At 40.5% G+C, this 27020-nt stretch overlaps 1 protein-coding gene across 1 annotated transcript in view; it reads left to right on the forward strand.

Annotated features, from left to right (window-relative positions):
- DNAH9 (dynein axonemal heavy chain 9) overlaps positions 1-27020 on the forward strand; it is a 722341-nt gene that overhangs the window by 514594 nt on the left and 180727 nt on the right. Inside the window, exons 51-53 of the mRNA XM_007948048.2 lie at positions 13075-13194; positions 15555-15743; positions 22589-22824. Of these exons, the coding sequence (XP_007946239.1) occupies positions 13075-13194; positions 15555-15743; positions 22589-22824 (545 nt within the window). The remainder of the gene's footprint in view (positions 1-13074; positions 13195-15554; positions 15744-22588; positions 22825-27020) is intronic.

Genomic DNA, 27020 nt, shown 5'->3' on the forward strand with positions numbered 1-27020 from the left:
TTTTTAAAAAAGTCTCACATGCTCTCTAAGCTCACTAGTCCCAAGGTGGTGTAACACTCATATGTTAATCATAAGTTTAGAGATTTGGGTCCATTCAGGGGCTCCTTGGAAGAAAGTCCCAGTGATCTGCTTTTTAAAAAATAGCTATTTAAAACCCTGTGGAGCACAATTCTACTCTGACACACATAGGGTCACCATAACTCAGAGTCAACTTGACAACAATTGGTTTGGTTTTGGTTTTGATTTTTCTAGGCTAAGCAAGTTACCCTTTGCCTGGATTAAGTCTCTGTACCATCAGTTTATAGTTTTGTCCCTCAAAGATTTTTTCCTTTTTCCTCTGAGCAAAGAAAAGATGACAGATAGATGTGTATAATAGATGAATGGCATTGTTCATGTAGCCAACTTTTATCTTATTAGTCATAAATTTGTTTAATATTTTTTTACAGATCTGATGGTTAAGATAAGGTCAAATTTTGAAATTCCTTTGTCTTCTCTTTTGAAGTAGGAGATAGTCATCTTACCTCACCTTTTGTATCTATTGTCTTCAGTCTTGGCCAAGTGTCTGCTTGTCTCACATTCTGCAGTGTGCACAAGTGGGACTCCAGGGCAGTTTTATACTGTCTGCATTTTTTTATAAAAACTTTTAAAAGCAGATAGTATGTTAGGGTTTTAAGGGTAGGCTTCCTTGACCATAAATATAAAAAATATTAGTTAGCATTTATAAATCCTATGTTGATAATATGATTTTACCTTCTTCACCCAGGATTAAGAGATGGTGTTGATGATCTGGAATTCACACACATTTGAGAAATTTTCCCTTGACAATTACCTTTACAATTAATGTGGACATTACCAAAGTGAGAGGTAGAAATTGCAATCCTCCAGGATAGCACTGATGTTATTAATTGTCATCGAATTAGCTAGGACTCAAAGTGTACAACTATGTGTACATAGTGTACATAGCGACCCTATGTATAACACAACGAAACACTGCCCAATCCTGCACCATCCTCATAATCCTTGCTGTGCTTGAGCCTGTTACTGCAGCCATCATGTCCAGTCTCATTGCAGGTCTTCCTCTTTTTTACAGGCCCTCTACTTTTCCAAGCATGATGTCCTTCTCTAGGAACTAGTTCCAACAGATAACATGTCCAAAGTTGTTGTTATGTGTCATCAAGTCGGCCCCGACTCATAGCGACCCCTCCTTGGGTTTCCGAGGCAGTATCACTACAGAAGTAGATTGCCCCATCTCCCTTCTGAGGAGTGGCTGGTGGGTTTGAACTGCCAGCCTTCTGGGGTTAGCAGTAAAGTGCCTTCGGCGCTATGCTGCCAGAGCTCCCATGTCCAAAGTATATGAGACAAAATCTTCCATCCTCACTTCTAAGGAACATTCTGATTGTACTTATTCCAAGACAGATTTGTTCATTCCTCTGGAAGTCCATGGTATATTCACCATCCTTTGCCAACATCATAATTCAAAGACATCAATTCTTCTTTGGTCTTCCTTATTTATTGTCCAGCTTTTGCATGAATATGTGGCATTTGAAAAGACCATGGCTTGAATCAGGTGTACTTAGTCCTCAATGAGACATCTTTGATCTTTTATCACTTTAAAAAGGTCTTTTCCAGCATATTTACCCAATGCAATATGTCCTTTCATTTCTTGACTGCTGGTTTCATGTGAGTTGACTGTGGATCCAAGTAAAATGGAATCCTTGGCAACTTCAGTATTTTCTCCATTTATCATGATATTGCTTATTGGTCAAGTTGTGAGGATTTTCGTTTTCTTTATGTTGCGGTGTAATCCATACTGAAGGCTTTGATCTTTATCAGTAAATACTTGAAGTAACCTTCACTTTCAGCAAGCAAGCTAGTGTTAATGAATCTTTCTCTAATCCTGATGCCACATTCTTCATACAGTCCAGCTTCTCATATTATTTGCTCAGCATACAGATTTAATAAGTATAGTGAAAGGATATAACCCTGATGCTCACCTTTCCTGATTTTAAGCCATGCAGTATCCTTAGATAGTGACCCTATGTATAACACAACAAAACACTGCCCAATCCTGCACCATCCTCATAATCCTTGCTATGCTTGAGCCTGTTCTTCTATATCTATTTGGAAAACTGCCTCTTGGTCTATATATAGGCTCTGCATCAGCACAATTAACTGTTCTAGAATTCCAATTCTTTGCAGTGTTATCCATAATTTGTTAAAATCCACACACTTGAATACCTGTGCATAGTCAATAAAACACAGGTAAGCATCATTCTGGTAGTCTGTGCTTTCAGCCAAGATCCACCTGACATTTACACTGATCTCCCTTGTTCCATTTCCTCCTCTGAATCTGGCTTGAATTTCCAGCAGTTCCCTGTCAATGTTCTACAGATATTGTTTTTGAATTATCTTCAGTAAAATTTTACTTGTGTGTGATCTTAATGATATTGTTCAATAATCATTCTGTTGGATCACTTTTCTTTGGAAGGAGCACAAATATGGATTTCTTCCAGTTGATTGGCCAGGTAACTCTTTCCCAAATTTCTTGATATAGATGAGTGAGCACTTCCAGCACTGCATCCATTTTTTGAAACATCTAAATTGGTACTCCATCAATTGCTGGAGACTGGTTTTTGCCAATGCCTTCAGTGCAGCTTGAACTTCTTCCTTTAGTTCTTGATCATATGCTGCCTCCTGAAATGGTTGAATGTTGACTAATTCATTTTGGCATAGTGACTCTATGTGTTCCTTCCATCTTTTTCTGATGCTTCCTGCATTGTTCATTATTTTGCCTAGGGAATCCTCCAACATTGCAACTCGAAGCTTGAGTTTTTCCTTAAGTTCCTTCAGCTTGAGAAATGCTGAGCATGTTTATCCATTTTGGTTTTCTAACTCTAGATGTTTTCACATTTCATTATAATTCTTTACTTAGCTTTCTGAAGGTACCCTTTGAAATATTCTGTTCAGCATTTTCACTTCATCATTTCCTCCATTTTCTTTAGCTAGTCTATGTTTGGGAGCAAGTTTTAGAGTCTCTTCTGACATCTTTTGATTTTTCCTTTCTTTGCAGTTCTTCACATATGATTCCTTTGGTGCTATCCCACGACTCACCTGGTCTTCTGTCATTAGTGATCAATGCATCAAATCTATCCTTTAGATGATCTCAAAAATCAGGTGTTGTACATTCAAGATTGTACTTTGGATCTCAGGTAATATAGCAGCTTAAAATCTGTGGTCAAACCTTGGCTCCAGTCCAAACTCTAATGTTTACTGTCTTTAGCAATATCTTTAGAATGCCCAAAGTTCATTTTCTCATCCTTAAAACAGACACAAGAATAGTGCCCACTTCATGGGATTGCTGTGAAGGTTCAACAGAGATAATGCATGTGAAGTTCAAACCCAGAGCCCAGCCCATAGCAATGCAAAATCAGTGTAGAAACAGGACCTGCTGCTGCCACTACTTTTGTTGTTGTTGTTATGTGCCGTGGAGTCGGCCCCGACTCATAGAGACCCCTCCTTGGGTTTCTGAGGCAGTATCACTACGGAAGTAGATTGCCCCATCTTCCTTCCGAGAAGTGGCTGGTGGGTTTGAACTGCCAGCCTTCTGGTTAGCAGTCAAGTGCCTTAGCCACTATGCTACCAGAGCTCCCGCTGCCACTACTGTCATCACTATATTCTTACTATTATTTCTATTACTTCTACTTCTATCCTTTGACCCCATGTATTATCACATGCATATAAAAGCACCACTCATCTGTCAGTCTGTCGTACTGTGGTGGCTTGTGTGTTGCTGTGGGGATGGAGGCTATGCCACCAGTATTTCAATTACCAACAGGGTCACCCATGGGTGAACAGGTTTCAGCAAAGCTTCCAGACTAAGATAGACTTAGAAGAAGGAAGGCGCTATCCACTTCTCAAATAATTGGTCAGTGAAAAACCTATGAATAGCAGTAAGACACTGTCTGATATGTTACTGGAAAACTTAATGAGTAGCCCTGAAACATTGTCTGATATACTACTGGAAGATGAGCCCCTCAGGTCAGAAGGCACTCAAAATACGACTGGGGAAGAACTGCCTCCTCAGAGTAGAGGTGACCTTAATGACAAGGACGGAGTAAAGCTTTCAAGACCACCATTTGCTGATGTGGCATGACTCAAAATGGGAAGAAACAGTTGTAAATATCCATTAATAACTGAACATGGAACATACAAAGTACGAATCTGCGAAAATTGGAAGTTGTCAAAAATGAAATGGAACACATAAGGATAGATATCCTAGGCATTAGTGAGTTTAAATGGACTGGTTTTGGTCATTTTCACTCAGACAAACATATGATCTATTATGCTGGAAATGACAAATCTTGAAGAGGAAAAGCATGGCTTTCATTGTCACAAAAAGTGTTTCAAGATCTATCCTGAAGTACAATGCTGTCAGTGACAGGTTAATATCCATACACCTACAAAAACCAAAAAACTAAACTTATTGCTATCGAGTCGGATCCAACTCATAGCGGCCTCTCCTTGGGTTTCCGAGGCAGTATCACTACAGAAATAGATTGCCCAATCTTCCTTCTGAGGAGTAGCTGGTGGGTTTGAACTATCAGCCTTCTGGTTAGCAGTCACATGACTTAGGCAATACACCACCAGAGCTCCTACACCTACAAGGAAGACCAATAAATCCACCATTATCCAAATTTATGCACCAAAGACCAAAGCCAAAGATGAAGAAATTGAAGATTTTTACAAACTTCTGCAGTCTGAAATTGACCAAACATTCAATCAAGATGTATTGATTATTACTGGTGATTGGAATGTGAAAGTTAGAAACCAAGAAGAATCGCCTGTGGTTAGAAAATATAGCCTTACTAATAGAAATGACACTGAAGATCACATGACAGAATTTTGCAAGACCAATGGCTTATTCATTGCAAATACCTTTTTTCAACAACATAAATGGCAGCTATACACAGGGACCTTGCCAGATGGAATACACAGGAATCAAATAGACTAAATCTGTGGAAAGAGGAGATGGCCAAAATATGGCCAGGAGCTGAGTGTGGGACAGATCATCAACTGCTCATATGCAAATTCAAGTTGAAGCAGAAGACAATTAAAATAAAACAAGTCCACAAAAGCCTAAATATAACCTTGATTATATCCCACCTGAATTTAGAGACCATCTGAAGAATAGATTTGATGCAGTGAACACCAACACCAATGATTAAAAAACAGAGAATTAAAAAACAGGGATGACATTAAGAATATCATCCATGAAAAAAGCAAAAGGTCAGTAAAAAGACAAGAAAGGAAGAACAGCCCAAAATGGATAGCAGAAGAAACTCTGAAATTTGCTCTTGAACAGAGAGTAGCTGAAACAAATAGAAGAAATGGCAAGATGAAAGAGCTGAACAGCAGATTACAAAGAGCACCTTGAAAAGACAAAGTCAATTCTTATAATGAAATGTGCAAAGACCTAGAGTTAGAAAACCAAAAGGGAAAAACATGGTCAGCATCTCTCAAGCTGAAAGAACTGGGGAAAAAAAATTCAAGCTTCAAGTTGCAATATTGAAGGATTCTATGGGGAAAATATTGAATGATGCAGGAAACATCAAAAGAAGATGGAAGGAATACACAGGGTCACTGTACCCAAAAGAATTGGTCAATGTTTATCCATTTCAGGAGGTGGCATATGATCAAGAACCAATGGTATTGAAGGAAGAAGTTGAAGCTGCACTGAAGGAAGTGGTGAAGAACAAGCCTCCAGGAATTGATGGAATACCCATTGAGATGTTTCAACAAATGTATGCTTCACTGGAAGCACTCATTTAGTTTCCGTAAGAGATTTGGAAGACAGCTACCTGGCCAACTGACTGGAAGAGATCCATATTTTACCCATTCCAAAGAAAGGTGATCCCACAAAATGTGGAAATTATCAAACAGTATCATTAATATCACATGCAAGTAAAATCTTGTTGAAGATAATTCAAAAATGGTTGCAGCAGTATATTGACAGAGAACGTCCAGAGGTGCAGGCTGGATTCAGAAGAGGACGTGGAACAAAGGCTATCATTGTTGACATCAGATGGATCTTGTCTGAAAGCAAAGAATACCAGAAAGATGTTTACTTATGTTTTATTGACTGTCCAAAAGCATTTGATTGTGTGGATCATAACAAATTATGGATAATATTGAGAAGAATGGGAATTCCAGAACACTTAATTGTGCTCATGAGGAAACTGTGCATGGACCAGGAGACTATTATCCGAACAGAACAAGGGGATACCGCATGGTTTGAAATCAGGAAGGGTTGTATCCTTTCACCATACTTTTTCAGTCTGTATGCTGAGCAAATGGTCCTAGAAACTGCAGTGTATGAAGAAGACCATGGCATCAGGATTGGAGAAAAGACTAATTAACAACCTGCCACATACAGACAATACAACTTTGTTTGCTGAAAGTGAGGATGACTTGAAGCATTTAGTGATGAAAATTAAAGACTACATTCTGCAGTATGGATTACATCTCAACATTTGGGAAAAAAAAAAAAAAAACTGAAAATCCTCACAGCTGGACCAATAAGCAGCATCACGATAAATGGAGAAAAGATTGAATTTGTCAAAGATTTCATATTACTTGGTTCCACAATCAACATGAATGAAAGCAGCAGTCAAGACATCAGATGGACTATATATAGCACTGGGCAAATCTGTTGCAAAACACCTGTTTAAAGTGCTGAAGGGCAAAGATATCTCTTTGAAGATGAAAGTGTGCCTAACCCAAGCCATGGTTTATTCAGTCATCTCATATGCATGTGAGAGCTGGACAGTGAATTAGGAAGACCAAAGAAGAGTTGATGCTTTTGAGTTATGGTGTTTTTGTTGGCAAAGAAGTTATGGTGTTGGCGAAGAATGCTGAAAGTACCATGGACTACCAGAAGAACTAACAAATCTGTCCGGGAAGAAGTGAAGCCGGAATGCTCCTTGGAAGTGAAAATGGCCAGACTTCGTCTCACTTACTTTGGTCATGTTTTCAGAAGGAACCATTCCCTGGAGAGGGATATCATTCTTGGTCAAGTGGAGGGTCAAAAAAAGGGGGAAGGCCCTCAATGAGATGGATTGACACAGTGGCTGCAATGAGGGCAAGGATTGTGAGGCTGGCACAGGACTGGGCAGTGTTTCGTTCTGTTGTACATAGGGTCACTATGCGTTGGGGCTGATTCAGTGGCACCTGACAATAACATACAGGCACTGGTTATCAAGCACTACTATGATGGTCAATCCAAAAAAAGTTCTGGATCTTTTGTTTCTATTCATGCAGTCCAGGCTGTTCTTTCTGCAATTTCGTCATAATGATAAAGAGGGTTTTACAAATTTGAAAAATAAGAGCTTAGACATGCATCATGTCTCATGTGATGTGGGCTTAGTGATTGTTAGATTAAATTCTGTATCTAAAGGCACTAGTTTAAAGAGCCTCACAACCCATCTCCTTACAAAGAAAAGACACATTTTATTTGGTGAAGCATCTAATATGCTGTTGTTATGTTTGCCTTATAAATCCAGATATTCACAGACCAGTTTACTTGAAACAAGTGTTATCACTGTAGCAATGGCCTAGTTCAAAGAATACAAAGTACAAAACTTTCTCCCATCCCTGCTTTTGGGAGAAAGGTCTTCCAGTAATTTCCATATTCTTCAATCTTTCTAGGAAATGTGCTATAAGAACTGCATTTCCAAAGACTCTTTAGTATTTTAACTAACAGAACATTTGGTGCAAAGGGAATGTTTTTACAATGTTTATACCTTTTCAGTAGCCAAAATTCATATGACAAGCCCACTCAACCTCTGAAAGCAGTGAGTATCTTAAAAAATCCTTGGCTACCTTAGGAAGGCACTGCTTTTCTGCCAAAATATTTTCTGAAAAAAATATATTCTTGCTTTTAACAACTTTTTCCCCATCCTCTGCTTATACACATGCCTATGGTATCCCCCAAATTCTGACATCCCCCACTAATAACAGGGGAGATGGGCAAACACCCTTCCCTAACATGGAGTTGTACCCAGGGTGTAGAAATTCTTCCCTGTATGCCACTGGGCATGTATATTGCCAGGATTTTTAGTATTTTAGGATAATTCTAAGTAAATCATTTTATATTCAGAATATATAAAATGAAAATAAAAGCATATTTCAAAATAGATCACACAATATTAATTTCAGTTTAATTAGATGTAATAAAAATACACAAAATGTTAACAGTGTAGGTTATCTCTGGGTGGTAAATTGTGGATGTATTTTACTTTTTATCTTTTTAAAAAATTTTTTCTATAATAAACATGACATTTTCTAAAATATTACAATACATAAAATTAATAGAATTGAAAAAAAACAGGTAAGACATTTTCAATGAACATATAAATATCAAACCAAAAACAAAACCAGATGTTATTGAGTGATACCAACCCCATCTGTGTGAGAGTAGAGCTATGGTCCATGGGATTTTCAATGGCTGATTTTTCAGAAGTAGAACACCAAGTCTTTCTTCCAGGATGCTTCTGGGTGGACTTAAGCCTCCAATCTTCTGGTGAGCTGTGAGAACATTAACCATTTGCACCACACAGAGACTCCTGCATATAATCATACACAAGGTAAAATATCAAATGGTAGAGAAGGACTTCATATGAGAAACAACAGACCCTGCCCTTTTAATTCTTGTCTGTTTCAATTGATTGTTAATGCCACATCAGAGCTTGCTACCAAATGGCTTCTGTGTGTTTTAACTGACCTGCACAAAGTGTCTGAAAACGATTTAATTAATTGCCAGTGTTTAAAATAGCAGGAGCTTTCACATAAAATTTTTATTTCAAGGCAGTCTTGAAATATCAGAAGATTGTCACATATCGTTAACTGACCCTGAATCTAAGTAGTGGCTTTTCATTCAAGGAGACAGGTCTACTGCATGTTGCCATAGTCCCAGCTCTTTTTCTAATACTAGATTCATCTGCTCCAGTTACATTATCTGCCTTGCTTCTAGCATTTGAATTTCTGACATGTCCAGGTACAATGCTAGTATCTCTTTTTCTTGATGTATCTAATTCAAATAGTTCACTTTCAGGTATGCTAGATGAGAATGTAAATCATTAATCCCTATGTCTTCTCAATACAGTGGTGACAAATATTTTTAGTTGATATAACATTTATTTTGCAGCCCTTGAGTCGCACAAAGGGCTAAGTGCTTGACCTACTAGCTGAAACACAGATGATTTGAATCCACCCAGGAGCTCTGGTGGTGTAGTGCATAAGGCACATGACTGCTAACTGGTAGGTCAGCAGTTCAAAGCCACCAGCTGCTCCGTGGTAGGAAATGGGGATGTCTACTTCCATGAAGATTTACACCCTCGGAAACCCAATGGGGGTCGTTATGAGTTGGAAACAACTCAATGGCAGTGAGTTTGATTTTTTTTTTTTCAGAGACACCTAGGAAGAAACCTGGCAGTCTGCTTCTAAAAGGTCACAGCCTTGAAAATCCTATGGAGGGTTGTTCTACTCTGCGGAGACGGGGTCACTATTTGATATTATTTGATGGCAAATGACAACAGCCTATATTTCTGGTTACATTACACAGAGACAGCTTCCTTGGAGCCCTCAGCCTTCAAGATGAAACTGTTAGCTTTTCCTTCAGTTCTTCTGTGTTCCACCTGCCCACTTCTGTCATCATTCTCATTACTTTTGCTTATTATTTGCAAGGCTGAAAACACTTACATTGTTCTGTAAGCAAAAATAATACCCATGCTTTATCCACAAGATGATTTGAAGAATTTAAAATCAACAAATTCCATTTTCATTGTTGTGACCATGTTTATATGTCCATTGCAAATCTAAGTGGTATACTGTAATTACATTTTACTTTTTCTTATAGCCTTTTCCCTCGAGTTTCCATTTTCTTTTATTTATGTATTTATTTTTCCTCTTCTATTACTTCCTCTGGCATAGCCTGAGTTACTTTTAAACTCTCTGTCTAATTCAGTAGTCTATCAAGTCCCTGTTTGTCTTCCATGACCTTTCTCCCCAATCCTAGATTGGGGACCTTCTCCCCAATCTAGGGTTCCAGTCAATAATGGAGAGTAAACACATTTGCTGATCTCCTGGGTTGGTTCCAATGACTTCTGGACCCCATACTTTATCTTTTCCTGGTTTCTTTTCTTATTTTGCTGTGGCTCATTCTCAAGTAACACTCTGAAATGTTAAGTGAGAGGTAAATCTAAATTCTTATAGTCTGAAAATGTTTTTATTCTTACACTAAGCTAATAACTTTCCTGAGTATTGAATTCTGAGATGCTTTTTTCGCCTTAGAACACTGAATGCATTATCCTCTTGTGTGGTAAGAAGTCTGATAACAGGGTCTTGGTTTTTCATATGTGTCTTGTTTTTCTTCCTTTTTCAAAGTCTTTTGCCCTTTTCTTTATTCTTGGTGCCTGAGATGTTACTTTGATGTGCTCAACTGCCACATGTTTTTAATGCATAGTGCATGGCATTATAAACTTATTTCCCTCAACTCTATAAAATTATTTTGTATTATTTCTTTGGTAATCTTCTTCCTATTTTCTTTTGAGTCTTATTTGTTGGAATGCATGTTGATTGGATGTTGGATTTCCTAGATTTGTTTCTTTGTTTCCTCTCATCTTTTCATCACTTTATATTTTCTTCTACTTTCTAGAAGACTTCCTCAAAATTATCTTTTAATGCTTTCCTTGATTTTTTTTGTTTTGTTTTACATTAATAATCATGGTTATCTCCACACAAGTATTTTTGCTTTGTGTTCTTTAATAGCATCCTCTTCTTGTTTTATAGATGAAACATCTTCTTGAATCATTTTGAGAAAACTAAATTTGACAGGTTTTATGCTTTTTTATTGTTGCTCCTGAAATTACCTGTTTTCTCCAGGTTATTCATTTATTTCTTTTCTTCCTGTTTATCATGTCTTTCTTAATCTAGGCTTTCATCAAATGTCTTCTTGTCCTTTCATGTTTACAGGAGTAGTTATCACAAGCTTTCTCTGCAAGTAAAGGTAGAGGTAGCTGTCTGGCAGAAATTGCTTTTCAAGATTAACTGATGCATCCTAAATGCCAGAATGTAATGTGTTTCTCTGTGACTATTGAATCTCTTGCCTTGTATCATAGATGTCTGGTGGCATTGTATACTGGGCATGGGAGTGGGAATGAGGATTCAAAAAGGCTTTCAATTAAGGCTCTCATTTTCAGCTTCACCCTCCATCACACATGACATTTGCAAATCTTCAGACTATGGGGAGGCTCTGCAGAGCTGATCAGCTCCCCCTTTGGTGAACTAAGCCCATCTCTATTTGACAACTTCTTCTGCTCTGCTTAAGTAGTCTCCATTCCTGCATCAATCTAGTCACCCAGAAATATATTCAAATCCCTCATCCTCCAATGGCCCTCACCAATTTCCTTGTTTTTGTGAACATATAACTTTTTTAATTGCTTCATAATCACGTTAGAGGAATCTGGGGAAAGAGAAGAGGAAAGTGAGAGTGGCCAGTCTGGAACATTAATTGGTTGGCTCACTGCCTGTGTTTATATTGCTTGGTTCTATAAAAGGTGTGCACTGGTAGTGCAGTGGTTAAGCCTCAGCTACTAACCAGAAGGTTGGTGATTCAAACCCCCTAGCCCCTCCATAGGAGAAAGATGTGGCAGTAAAGATTCACAGCCTTGGAAATCCCATGTGGCAGTTCTACTCTGTCCTATAGGTTGTTAGGAGTCAGAATCAACTCAATGCCTCTATAAACTTGGGGCTAAATTTTTTTTTCTCTTGTGACATACTAATGACTAACAAAGCAGCCTGAACCCCACTTATTGCATAGACACGAGATGCATTTAGAGTATCTGTTAATTGTCCATGTGTCTTTGTGTATGCAGACTTGTATTCTAGGGGCAACAAAATCTAAATGCATCAATTCTAAATTCTTAATAAATTTTGAATTAAAAAAAAAAAAAAATCTCTATACTTCAGGGCGATGGGCGAGAACAGATGAGGTTAAGTAAGAGTTAGCTCCTTGTGTTCTTACAGCCAGTGGTCTCTATCTTATTTGAAGGTACCATTGAGCCTTTTTCTTAGGGCATTGGTGTCTTCTCTGGGCCATAATTGCCAAGTCACAGGCCCTTCTTGTAGCCTGTCTAGAGCCACTCCTGATCCTGAAAGGATTCAGGCCAGGACCCTTCCCCTCTGTGTCTCTCCCAGCCCCTGTAATATTCTTACACAAAGCCCTTATACTCCTAGGATTTTATAGCAAGGGAAGGACTTAGGTTCCGGACACCCCAATCCCCAGCCCCAGACCTATTGTAGTGGACACAGCTAATGTTCCTCTCAGGTTCCCCTAGATTACTGTTGACCATTTGTGGGCTTTTGCTTCTAATAGCCAGCACCTGTGCCTCTTTGCCAGGTGTTGTTGTTGTTGTTGTTGTTGTTGTTGTTATTTGCCATTGAGTTGGCCCCAACTCATAGCAACCCCTCCTTGGGTTTCCTAGGCAGTATCACTATGGAAGTATGATTGCCCAACCTTCCTTCCGAGGAGTGGCTGGTGGGTTTGAACCGCCAGCCTTCTGGTTAGCAGTCAAGTGCCTTAGGCATTATGCTACCAGAGCTCCTTTGCCAGGTGATAGGAACCTATTTTTCCCCAATGGAAATAGAGATAACATTTATGCCCAGTCCTCCAATGCTAGCACCCCCTCTTGTGCTCCTTTACTGACTGAAGTGTTGGAGGTATGAATGCTCAGTTCTTGCCTTTGGACAGGACAACTCTGGACTTCCACTCCACACTTCCCTTGCAGGGTCAGCCTGAAGCTGTCCTAACTGGGACTCCACCTGTGATCTCACCCTCGCTTGGCTTCCTCCCTTTCCTTGTCTTGCATTCCCCATCTCCATACACTTTCTTCCAGAAGACTTCCTTAAAAAGAACTTACCCATAAACCCTCATCGCTGAGTCTCATTGTAGGACATGCCACTAAAACACCTATGACTTGGATTGGAATGACTTGCAGACCTTTTGTTTCTTCTTACCAGCACCTTAATGAAAACCTGGCAAAGCTCACAGCCAAGTTTAAGAAAGCAACAACAGAGAAACTCAAATGTCAGCAAGAAGCTGAAATGACTGCAGGCACCATCTCCCTTGCAAATCGCCTGGTGAGTGAGCCTCAGCTGACTGAGCTTAATTATATTAGCAGAACTTGTCAAGTGCCACAGAGGCACAGCAAAATATATAAGCACAACTTAACATTGCTTTGCCTCGGGGGAAAATATTAAAATGTGCTGTGACGCACATGAATTCTGAAGAAAGTGTGAATGCATAGCCTCGTCTGGTCAAAGAAGTTTGCTATATAACTAGTTGGGAGTATCAGGCATCCCATGTAAGACATGACCATGATTATATTATGTATGTGTACCAACCACAGGGAGAACTAAAAGAGAAAGCTGGTCATTTTATAGGCAAACTCTGAAGTGCTTATCTGTGTAATGTTTAATAATAGGGTGTGGCTAGGACTAGGGACTGAGATAGCATCAAAGAAGAATGAGATTAATTGATGTTGAATATTCCTGAACATGACCTTACCCACATTCACATACACATACACACACACAGACACACACATGCACACACAGAGGCTCTGGCCTTCCTGAGAAAAAATGTGTGAGGACCAGAGCAGAATGCTTGTCTGTTGCAGTATGAAAAATTACCCCAAAACTTAATGATTTAAAGCATCATTTAATTATGACTCACACGTTTGTTGATCAGGAATTTGGGCAGGGATCAGCTGGCTGATCCTTCTACTCTATATGACAACAACTGGGACCACTCAGTGTTATTCACCTGTTGGCTGGGCTGGGCTGGGCTGGACTGGATTCTCCAAGACAACTTCATTCATGTGCCTGGACCTTGGCAGGGATGCGTGGAAGGGTGGGTTCAGCTGGGCCACTCTCCCTCTCATTGTAGTCTCAGAGTTTCTCCATGTAGTCTTTCCAGCAGGACAGGCAGACATCTTACATGGCAACTCAGGGCTCTGAGAGGAAGGAGGTAGAAGGTGCCAGTCTTTTAATGCCTGAGCCTGAAAACCAACACAGTGTCACTTCCACTGAATTCTATTCATCAAAGCAGCCATAGACATCATCTCTTGATGAGAAAAAAGTTAAAGAATTTGTGACCCCTTTTAATCTTCATGGCTGTATTTCTTGTCACATAAATCAGCTAAGATCCTACAAAGCAGTGTCTTGAATATGATATCTCTTTTATCTAGAGCCTTTACAGCACCTTCCTCACCAATGAAGGGAAGTAGAATTATGCCTTTATTCCAGCCACCATTTGTTTATATAACAGAGTGAGATTTTTTCATTTCAGGAGAAATTAGTCCTAACAATCCCTGGATTTAGTGGCACTTTGGTGAAGAGACTCTACCAACAGTGTGTGTGTGTGTGTGCAGTTGTTTGTTGAACCAGCTGCTCCATAACTGTGAGATGATCAGTTGCTGAACAGTTCAGTTCAAAGACAGCACCACTGCAGATGTACAAGAAGTAGCACAGATGTCCTAGCCAGCTTGTCTTCCATTCAGTTTCCTGTTTGGTTTCCAGAACTTAACACAGCCTTCTTAGTCTGGCTGGAGCGTTTTCTGAGTTGGTCCTCTTAGGAAGTAGTAAGTACTCTGTTCTAGAAGTCAGAATATAAGGGCTCTGAAGCTACCTCTGCCTCTACAGCCCTAGAGGTTCTGGTAAGATACTTTGCCTTCTAGGTCTTTACCTTTGTAATTGAAAAATGGATTTAGGAATGGTTGGGTTGGTGAACCCCTAAGATCTTTCCTAGCTCTAACATTCTATGATGCCATCTTTCAAGGATAAAAACATTACACAGTTCTAACACAGAAGCTAAGCTTATATGCTCACAGTTCACTTTAAAAAGGAGGGCTCTTCCCTAGGATAGCTGTCTACATGGAGGGGATTGGGCCAAATCAAGTCATGTTCTGCAGAGTCTGCAGTACTTTGCACACCATCATGCTGCAGTACTTCTTATATTGCATCTTAATTACCATGTCTATCTCCCCACCCAGTGTGGGTTATTTATAGAACATTGATTTTTTTTATATTCAGGTCTTTAAGCATTTGGTGAGGAGAAAGGAGAGGTACCTAATCTTCTAACATGTTTTTTTATACCAAGCCTTGTGCTAAGTGATTAGCATTCATGGTCATATTTAATCCTCACAATGACCCTTTAAGGTGGTTGTTATTCATCTCTAGGAAAGGCAGAACCTGGAAGCCTGCATTCAAAGACTATCACCTTTCCACAGCTCATGTAATGCATGACACAGAGCAGGGCATGTTTAGTGCAGTGTTTGCTGCTGCAAGTACAAGTCCCTGTTGCTCAAAAGGACCACATAATTATGCTCTGAGTCTGCTACTAAATAAGTAATATGCATTCTCCATAACCTAAATCCATGCTTGTTCTATGGCCTGTGGTATGACAAGACCTTTCTCGTCTCTCATCTTTAAAATGGTAGGTTGGAGGACTTGCTTCCGAAAACATAAGGTGGGCAGAAGCTGTGCAGAACTTCAAACAGCAGGAAAGGACATTATGTGGAGACATTTTACTTACTACGGCATTCATTTCATACCTTGGCTTCTTTACAAAGAAATACCGGCAGAGCCTCATGGATGGGACCTGGAGACCTTACCTGAGCCGACTGAAGGTATGTACAGCCTCTGACACATCCACCTGTGGGCATCTATGAGCTCACATGACAACTCAAATTTCTGCTCCCTACTTGCATACTGACTTCCACCACCACCTGAGTACCCCACTCATAGTGAGCCAAGGGTAAGACCTGTGTGCCATAAATTTCCACGTTGTCCCTACCAGGCCCCTACCTGAGGGAAGAATAGTACTTCACCTCTAAGTAGAACCTTCCATGGGAACTCCCATCCTCTGCGTAGTAAGCTGTTTCCTGATGCTCCTCAAAGCCATAAAACCTGAGGGATGCCAAAAGATCTCCTTATTTCCTTTATATCTCTCTTCTCCTGAGCCAATGTATGCCCCCAGTAGCAGAGAGGAGAAGGCCCCTGTCCCCAACTCCATCTTGCACCTTTGGGTCAACAGGCTCAAAGCTGTACAATGTGTGCTCATGTCACAGACATACTCATGAAAAGTTCCATCTACTTCTGGCATTTCATCTACTCGTGCTTTTCATAAAGGCTGTTAAGCATACTCCTTTAGAATATCTAGGAGGACTTTACTTCCAATTCCTCTGTCTACTCCTTTCCCTCTGATGTAATAAAGTGGGAGAATTCTAGTTCTTGACTTTGAAGGGGATTCTGAATTGTGCCCAGAGACTATAGTCAGAATAGTTTCTAGTATTACCTTGGCTATGGATTACTCATGGTAATCCATCCACAAATTCTGTGTGTCCTACCACTCCACTATCTAGGGGATGCAATAGACATTCAAGAATGAGACACCTTCAAGAAATTTATACTCCAGTTAAGAAGACACATTCATAAAAATCAGTTACAGTAAGAGTCAGTTCAAAAAGTGCACAACTTATAGTAAGGATTGTATTCTTAAATTTGTTTGTAGGTGGATCCTTAGAACACAAAACATAATTTATGTAGTGATAGTGGGGTTTCCACATCAGCTTATAAAATCCTATTCACCAGTTGATTTGATAGTGATTTAGAAGCAGTAACAGGACTAGTAAGTAAATAAAACATAAAGCTGTTCTTTTATTAATCTTGAACACTTGTGGAAAAGGAAATTTTTGAGAAAAATTATCATTAACTGAGTAACTGAAGATGATGAGATCGGTAGCAACTTAGTGAAGATTTTTCTAGATTCCACTGGCATTTTCAAGTGATTTTGTGTCATGGACTTCTTTGACAGTATGGTAAGACTTACAGATTCCTTCTGAGTATAATGTTCTGACTACAGAAAACAGAATGCATAGAATTGCAAAGGAAAGCAATTACATTGAAATGCATTTTTGGTCCCAGGATAAGAAAACTTCACTGCTGATTTCCCTTTAGTGGTTGGCCCGGATGATGATTACTGATCATTTGTACTCCTAGTAGATATGATTAAGGTGCAAGAGATGGTTTGGAGAGAGTTTTCCTGAGGTAACTAGGTAAGAAAAAAAGCAGAGCAAAGAGAGGTGAAGAAATTAAAGGAATATATGTGTCACCAATATTAAAAAAAAAAAAAAAAAAAAGTGCTTGTAGAAGAATTAAATGAGCTGAGAGAGGTCAACAGGAAAAAAAAGGGGGGGATTTGGTGTGTACACAAAACTCCCAAAGTTGTGAAAACAAGTGTGGAAGTAAGTTGTGAAAACAAGTGTGGAAGTAAGTTGTGAAAACAAGTGTGGAAGTGAGGGAGAGTTATCAACCCTCTTGGCTTGCTTCCGGTTCCCCAGCATGCATCAGCAAGCACGTTTGCAGGGAGGAAAGAAGGGAAGCAATCTGGGGAATGAGTGGTTGGGGCAGGGAGAGGATAAGTATTTCCAGCCATTTGCAAGCTGGACCTCTGTCAGCTAGTGGTGAAATAGAGAAGAGGAGACCAGGCTTAATGTGAACTGGGAAAGACAGGAGAAGGCTCACAAAAGCTGGTATTGTAGAACTGGTTTGTGAAGTGTGAAAATAAGTAACATCATTAGCATATATAAGGCCTCATATGCATGTAAAAGCTGGGCAATGAATGTTGTTGTTGTTATTTGCCTTCTAGTAGGCCCCCGACTCATAGCACCCCTCCTTGGGTTTCCGAGGCAGTATCACTACGGAAGTAGGATTGCCCAACTTTCCTTCCAAGGAGTGGCTGGTGGGTTTGAACCACCAGCCTTCTGGTTAGCAGTCAAGTGCCTTAGGCACTATGCTACCAGAGCTCCTAGGGCAATGAATAAGGAAGCTCAAAGAACTGATGCCTTTGAATTAAGTGTTGGTGAAGAATATTGAATATACCATGAACTGCCAGAAGAATGAACATATCTCTCTTGAAGAGGTAAAGCCAGAATACTCCTTAGAAGCCAGGATGGACATATTATCAGGAGAGACCAAAATCTGGAGAAAGACATCATGCTTGGGTAAGTGAAAAAGAGGACACTCAACAAGATAGATTGACACAGTGGCTGCAGCAGTGAGCTCAGACATGACAACATGACAGCGATTGTGATGATGATGCAGGACTGGGCAGTTTTTATCTGTTGTGCATGAACTATGAGTCACTATTAGTCATAACTGATTTGATGGCACACCACAATAAAAACAACATAGTCAACATTTGATTTAGGTGAATATACTGAAGAACAAAGTATCACATGGGCTGAATTTCTACCAGTGTACATCCATCAAGAGAAAAAGTGTGTCGGGACTTTAACAAAACACTTCCAGAAATAATCACACACCCAAAACAGGACTTTTCACTGGGGCCTTTGGGTGAGGGAGGCCCCTATGGGTGGGAAGAGAAAGAGCATTAATAATCCTCTCACCTGCTGGAACGGATAGGAAAGAAGGTCGAATGGAAACTGGAAACACAAGGAAGAAGTGGGAAGAGTGCTGTTACATTGTAGGGATTGCGATCAGTGTCACAAAACAAAATGTGTACAAATTGTGGAATGGAAAACCTATTTGCTCTGTAAACTTTCCCTCAAATCACAATAAACTCACTGCCATCGAGTCGGCCCCAAGTCATAGCGATCCCTCCTTGGGTTTCCAAGGCAGTATCACTACAGAAGTAGATTGCCCAACCTTCCTTCTGAGGAGTGGCTGGTGTGTTTGAACCACCAGCTTTCTTGCTAACAGTCAAATGCCTTAGGCACTATGCTACCAGAGCTCCCCAAATCACAATAGAAGTTTTTTTTTAAAAAAAAAAAAAAAACCCTCCCTTACCTCCACCTCCTATGAGCAGAGATATTCTTGTCCTATGACTTGAGGTGAGGCTTGCCCAGATATAGCCACCCACACCAGTTAATTTTCAGATAGTTCTGTTTGTCAATGACATCAGACTATCCCATTTCGTCAGTGTGGCCAATGTATGGAGCTGGTCAGTGTGGTCAGTGCAGGAGCTGAAGTACTTTCTGTTGTTTTCCCAGCTCAGCGATCAGTCCCAATCCAAGCATTCACAGCAGCTTGGAAAGGCATCACTAGAAGTAGTTTTTGTTTTAGGAAGAGGAGGAAAGCTTTCAGGAAGATTTTTGAATAAACTAAGATCATTAGTGTTCCCTCCTCCTCATGCTTCCTCAAGTGTCAAGAGTTTATTTTCCTATGAGCAGCAGTATGGCCCATTTAGTAATCAAAACTTAATAACAGTGTTGAGTCATATCCTGCATTGAGACCTCAGACTGCTTGCCTGAGATGCAGAGTTCAAGCTGAATCTTGTTCCCTCCCATCAGCCATTTAAGCCTGTCCTTTGAGTGTCCATTAAAATGTTCAGTCACCCCTATGGCTTGGGGGTGAAATATAGTGTCGAGAGTTCATTCAAGAGCCAGTGGCAGCCTCTGCAGAGGATGAGAGGCCCTAATATGGTTTACCTATTGAGAACCACCTGGCCCGTTGGCTCAGGAATCTGTCCCTGGGCAATGTTTTCTGCTTTGGTCAGGGTCTTGTAGGCAGGACAGATTCTACATGCTATATGGCAACTTCTGATGACAGTGTCAGTCAATGCATGTAGGCTCAGTCCAGGATGGTGTCTGCAAGCTCCTGGGCTTGTATCTTGTATCTTGTATCTTGTAGATCCAGGAGGCAGTTGTTTCCACATCTGTTTGGACTGGAACAGAGAACGTTTTGGCCTCTACAGTTAGTTGGCAAGTGCAGATAACTCATTGATTGTGTTTCACTCTCAGCATAGGGGCCTTTTTGGTCAACATCCATATGTGTTGCAAAAGTTTATCAGAAGCAAAACTAATTTTATTCAGATGTCTCATCCTCATAGCTTTGTATTCCAGTCCAAAGTTCACCAGTGTCCAGGTCAAATGGCCAGGCTACTAACTGTGGTCCATGTCACAGGTTTTCATGTGCCCCAATAAAATGGCCCTAACTGGAGGAATTCTCACCAGGGGTTGGAGGCAAAAGTTTATAAAAGTGTGCATGAGTACAGTAGTGTTTGTAGGGGCCCCTAAGGGACTTATCTAGTCCGTCTTGGGCAAGAGTCCTGGTGGTGGTAAAGTCAGAGCTGAAAGTTTTCCTCATCTTGTGTCAGGTGTTATAGAGGTCACAGTCACCTGTGTACTGGTATCTAAAAACCCAAGACACACCACAGGAACACTGCAAAAATAAAAATAAATAAATAAGGGGCGGGGGACCAAGACATAATTTTTTTTGTTTTTTTGTTTTTATCTTCATTCAACATTTTCCTCATTGCACTTATTTTGACATAGGGCTTTTGGTCCCCTACCTTGTGACAGAGAGACCTAGGGTTAACCTTTAATAATGTTTATTTCCAAAAGTCAACAGATCTGAGTAAAAGTTGGCAAGACCCTCAGTCATTGGTGGAGCCATACCTTTACCATACCAAGTATAAGCATGGTTGCCAGGCAGCTGGAGGTGGTTTCTCCTGTTATTAACATTCCAGAGAGGGACCTCTCTGGCCTCTTGAAGGCCACAGAGCAAAAAGAGATCTCAAATGCCTGTTTCTTCTTTTTCTTTCCCTTTCCGCCCTGCAGTCTGTGCTGGGTATTAGTGAGGGCAGTCGAGACCTACTTAAAGTTACTCAGTTTGTTGGAGTCCCTCCCACACTTTCTGGTCCCATTGTTTGAGAACTCTGAGCCATGGGTAGCAAATTGATCCCATAATCCTTGAATCCCACAGTTTCTATAACCAAAACCATGAATTGCAAGTGAGTCCTTCTCCCTTCTTTTCTCTTTTGGCTTCTCAGGTACAAATTCTTATTACTTGGTTCCTGTCCACCAGAGCCTGTGCCAATAGAAATGCCTGACATCACCTTGCTATTTTCATTCTAAAGTGGGACGCTACAGTGGATTTCTCCATTGCCTTTCCCACTGTCATAGCAGGAGACAACAAAGATAGGGTTTTCCATTGATGAGGGCCCTGGCACATGAAAGCCTCCAGTCCTTTCTGAGATGGAACAGAACTGTCAACATCAGATGTGGTGACAGGGTCATGAGGCAACATGCTGTAATGACTTTATAAACAGTTTGAAGCACAGTTCTTGTGCCTTTGATAATTCAAACCAAGAATGGCTGGCCATAAAACTCTCTTATTTAGCAAAGGCATCAGCCAAGTTGCAGGAGACTCCCCCAGCTTCTGTTAGTATCTGACCTTCACTTTAGATCTCATTTTAACAGTTTCATTTTCAGCAGCACCAAATCTGCAAGCAGATCCCTGAATTCCCATTAGAGAAAGTGGGAGCATGAGAGCAGCCTTAGCTTTCAAACACCTCTCAAGTTCATCCCTGCTAGCAGGGAGATTACCATCATTCCACTGTTCCCCATCTGACCAGAGGGAGGCTAGTATTGTTGCCACTTTATCATTCCAGAAGAGCCAGCACTGTGATGGAGTGAGGAAATTGACAAGCTCTTGTGTTTAAACCACACCATCGTGTCTTTCTGGTGAGGAAGGCACTCCTCAGGCTCCACCGCCTCTTGACCCTCTGTGCTAGTCCTTCTCACCAGCTAGGTCACGTTAATAGCAGCATTTCTGAAATCCCACTTACTGCCTGCCTCCCCTTAGATAAGTGCAGGAATACCCTAGATCATCCATCTTCAAGCCACATCATCTGCTCAGATCACTAGCACAGGGGCTATCTTGAGTGGAAATGCTATGTCAGTTATTTCCTTTTCCACTATAGCTATTGCTTCATTAAATTCTGTGTTATTCTGAGTGAAATCAATCCAAGTGCAGGACTCTGTAGATCAGAACAAGTAATTACACTACTCACTGAAGTGGACATAGGCCTTTATTATTTACAGTAATCAGGAGAACAATAAAATGGAGTAGGGTTCTACCAGAAGACTTCCATCCAATAGGAGAATGTTTTTGGTCTCTTCCTTGAATGCTTGTCAATATGCCACAGGCAGAAGAACAAAGGGGAAGTTGGACCTGGGGTTTATGTAGTATAAACTAGAAGATTAAACATTCAGGATTGTGTGGGAAAGGTGAAAGGGGGTAAAGGAAGGGGCTTTTTTTCAGGCACACGTGGCTTGGCCATTGTCTTTTGTTCAGGTGAAAACAGCATAAACAGAAAGAACATTTCTTCCCTTCTAGTTACAAGATTAATTCTGTATGATTAAATGGTTATGGGTAGTCATGGAGACAAAAAAAAGTTACTGTAAGCTCAGAACAGGGAGGAAGTTTCTTGTGGGGTTTTTTTTTCCCCCTGACAAGAAGAAACTGTGAGAAAGAATGAGACCTAATTTCAGCCCCCATGTTAGAGAATGCTCTCAGTCCAAGGTGTCAATTTAGGAACCCTGGATTGGAATCATAATGGCAGACTTTGAAAGTATTATGTCATTTCGTGAAATATTGTGTATTTCTACCCCCAGGTGAGGATGAATTCTTCCATTCTGAGTATTGTGTGGCATTTCTCCTTCATCAGGTCCCCATCCCAGTTACACCCACACTGGATCCCTTGAGGATGCTGACAGATGAAGCCGATGTGGCTGCCTGGCAGAACGAGGGCCTCCCTGCAGACCGCATGTCCATGGAGAATGCCACTGTCCTTATCAGCTGTGAGCGCTGGCCACTCATGGTTGATCCCCAGCTGCAGGGCATCAAGTGGATCAAGAATAAATATGGAGAAAATCTCCAGGTCACTCAGATTGGTCAGAAAGGGTAGGTCCTGTCCACAAAACCTCCCACTTTTGCAAAGAAAGAAAATGTTTGTGATCCAGTTTTAAGCCCCAGTGGATTACTTATACCCTACTACTACCTCTTGAGGCTTCCCATGTTCCTACTCCCATTGCAGCAAACATCTTTTCCATGAAGCATGCCTGAGCACTAAGTCTGGTTTTCTTTCCCAGTAGAAATCATATGATTCATCCTCTCAATCGATTCAGGAGTACTTTCTCCACCACTCCCATGTTCATTTTCCCACCTCTCCTTGGACACTTCCTGCCTCTCTAAACTTCCTATTCCATTACTGAACAACTCTGTGTTTTCGAAAGTCTTTGTCATGTTTACCCAAAAGCTGCCTCCCTTCACTCTCTTCTACCATGCTTTCTACTTCTGTCTTTGAAACCACATGGAACAAATCCAAGCTCTCTTTCCCTTAAGGACCATTTGTATTTTTGCAGTGAGATGCATAGCAGCTGAGTTACTTCCAGAACGCTTGATGTGCATTTGCCTTTGTACGTACATGATAGAAGAGTTACTCCACAAAAAGATATGGGTGGTAGAGAGAATAGCTGAACAGTACCCAACACACTTCCATAGGCCCTGGTTACTGTTTATTAACCCTGTTAAGAGTTTATCCTTGTAATTACAGCAGTCAATTCTTATGTGTGTGATTAAGATACAGGGGGAAAACAAGATGGGACAATGGAGAAGAGAGGTAAGGATAGAGACCATTTATTAGATAGTTGTGCCAGTCTTGGTATTAGGGGCTGTATCTCAAATGCTTTCTTTAATCCACACATTCTATAACATTAGAGTTTTTGGTATCGTTTCACTTATGAAGGAAATGCAGTTCAGAGAAGTTATGTCTTCAAGGTGCATCGTCTTAAAGTGCTAGAGTGATTCTCACTTAGAAATCCAACTTTTATCCACTCTAGTACTCTGCCCTCCCTTTCTTCCTTCATCAGTTTTTCCTCCTTTCCTGGGTCTTTCTCACCAATCTATACACACATCCTATTTTTGCCCTCTTTCATCTTAAAAACAAACCAAATAACTCTCTTACAGTTTTCCCTCCAATTACTGCCTTTTTGCTCTGGCTCCTCTTCCAGGAAAATTCCCAGAAAAAGTCATATAAAATCACTACCTACAATCCCTCTCCTCCTGTCTCTCTTAAACTCACTCCAATCAGGCTCTCACCACGAATTATTCTTGTCAAGGTCACCCATGACTTCCACATTGCCACCACTTAATCCTTGTGCTTGACCTATCCACATCATTAACATGGCTGGTCACACCATCCTTCGTGAAACACTTTCTCCATCCTTTCTCCTGGTTTTACCCCTAACTTTGCTGGTTCCTGATCATTTTTTCTTCTTGGCTTCTTAAGGTCAGAGTGCCCCAGGTCTCAGTCCTTGTACTTTCTCTATTCTCACACCCTTAGATAAGTCATCCAGGCTCATAAGTTCATATACCATCTTTATATTAACAAGTCTTAAATTTATATCACTAGCCCAGATCTCTCCACTGAATTCAGGGTTCTTTGATTTAGCTTCTATTTGGTATCTCAAACCTTTTTTCCCCATCAAGTCAGTTCTGATTCATGGCAACCCCATGCGTGTTAGGGACTAATTGTGCTCCATAGGGTTTGTTGTTTTGTTTTTTTTTTTTTAATTGTGATTTGTGTGAAAATTTACAGAACAAATTCACTTTCCATACAGCAGTTCACATACACTTTGTCTCATGACATTGATGATCGTTTACCACAATGCAACAACAGCTCCCCTCCCACTTCCTCCCAATAGTTACCTCTTCCCTGTGTCCATCCCTCCATGCACTCCTGCCCTCTGAGCTGTCTCCCTGTGAATAAACAGCCCTTCTTTCTCACATGCTTGTTCTCTCCAAACAGTGTATCTACCTGAGGTAAATGTTCAACTCATATGCCTGTCTTTTGTTTGGTGGAAGCCACAGGGGTCAGTTCAATTCCAGACCTCAAGGTCAGCTAGGGGCCATAGTCTCAGGGATTCCACCAAGCTCTACCAGACCAGCAAACCTGGTCCTCTTTTTTTTTTTTTTTTTTTTCCCTCAAATGATTTTGAGTTTTGTTCCACATTTTCTCTCTCTATCCAAGATCATCTACATAAATCACCCTCCAAGTGGTTGACAGTGATAGCCAGGCATCATCTAGTTCTTCTGGTCTCATAGTCGTATAGGCTGCGGATCGCACAGGGTACCAGTTGCTAGGACTAATTCTTGCCATGAATCTTTGGTTTTCCTCTTCTTTGCTCTGGATGAGAGAGACTTATCACTGCATCTAGATGGCTACTTGCAAGCTTTTAAGATCCCAGTCGCTACTTGCCAAAATAGGAGGTAGAACAATATTTTGTGTGGTATGTTATGCCAACTGAGCTTGATGTCCCCTGCAACTATGGTCCTGAGACCACCAGTTCAGCTACTCAGTCCCTCTGGGTAGCTGGCTGTGACCAAGAAGTGACTACAAACTTGTCACTTGTCAGCTCTAATATACACCTGGAAATTGTTACAGATCATACAAATACACTTATAGGACCATTGTCCCTACCCATGGTCTTGGGTACACTCCCCACTTCATAGACATACCTAATAGTTCAGCCCGTCCACCCATCTACCCACCCATATACCCATGTTTGCCTTCACTGACAGCGCAGTACTGTATGTGCAAAAGGGTTCATCTTTGTTGTCTGTACCTCCCATGTACCTCTCTATGTCTTCCTCTTCCTCAATGCCACCATGTTGATCACTCACATTTGGTACATTGCCCTTCTCTTCACCAAAATCAATACTTATCTTTACCTATCTAACAGTGTTGCCTCCCATCCCTGGTAACCAACAAAGAAAATTTCCTAGATAAACCTTTCCTTGACTTTTATTATAACAGACTACTACAATATTTGTCCTTCTATAATTGACTTATTTCACTCAGCATAATGGTAGCATAGTGGCTAAGACACTTGCCTGCTAACCAGATGGCTGGCGGTTCAAACCCACCAGCCACTCCTCAGAAGGAAGGTTGGGCAATCCTACTTCCGTAGTGATACTGCCTCGGAAACCCAAGGAGGGGTCGCTATGAGTTAAGTTTGACTCGACGGCACATAACAACAACAATGTCCTCCAAGTTCATCCACGTTATGCAGTGTTTTGCAGATTCTGGATTATTCCTTAGGGTTGTATAGTATTCCATTGTGTGTATATATCATAGTTTGGTTATCCATTCCTCAGTTGATAAACCTAGGTTGTTTTCATCTTTTTGCTATTGTAAATAGTGCTGCAATGAACATGGGTGTGCAAATGTCTGTTCTTGTCATGGCTCTCTCTTCTTTAGGATATATACCTAGTAATGGAATGGCTAAGTCAAATGTTATTTCTCATTCAAACTTTTAAGGAATCGCCATACTGCTTTCCAAAGTGGTTGTATCATTTTACAGTCCCACCAGCAGCATATGAGAGTCCCAATCTCTCCACATCCTCGCCAGCATTTGTTATTCTTTGTCTTGTTGAACTTTGCTACTAGTGCTGTGGCAAGATGGTATCTCATTGTTGTTTTGATTTGTATCTCTCTAATGGCTAATGATCGTGAGCATTTCCTCATGTTTTTTGGCCGCCTGAATTTCTTCCTTGGTGTCTTCTGCCCATTTTTTTAATTGGATTATTTGTCTTTTTGTTATGGAGGTATTAGAGTTATTTTTAAATTATAGAAATAAGTCCCTTGTCAGATACGTCATTGCCAAATATTTTTTCCAATCTATAGGTTCTCTTTTGACTCTTTTGGAGAAATATTTGGAAGCACATAAAAATTTTATTTTGAGAAGGTCCCATTCATCCAGTTTCTCTTCTGCTGTTTGTGTATTTTGGGTTATGCTTGATAGTCTATTTATACCATATATTAGGGCCCCTAAATTTGCCCCTAATTTATCCTTGAGGAACTCTATAGTTTTAGGTTTCACATTTAAGTCTTTGATCCATTTGGAGTTAGTCTTTGTGTATGGTGTGAAGTGGAGATCTTATTTCATTTTTCTGCAAATGGATATCCAGCTTTGCCACCACCATTTATTAAACAAACATTCTCTTCCCCATTTAAAGGATTTCAGCCCTTTGTCAAAGATCAGCTGACCATAGGTTGATGGATCTATTTCTGGGTTCTCAATTCTATTCCATTGGTC

The sequence above is a fragment of the Orycteropus afer genome, unplaced genomic scaffold (assembly GCF_000298275.1).
Source record: "Orycteropus afer afer isolate SDZICR_OR568_19922 unplaced genomic scaffold, OryAfe1.0 scaffold00199, whole genome shotgun sequence".
Classification (NCBI taxonomy): Eukaryota; Metazoa; Chordata; class Mammalia; order Tubulidentata; family Orycteropodidae; genus Orycteropus; species Orycteropus afer.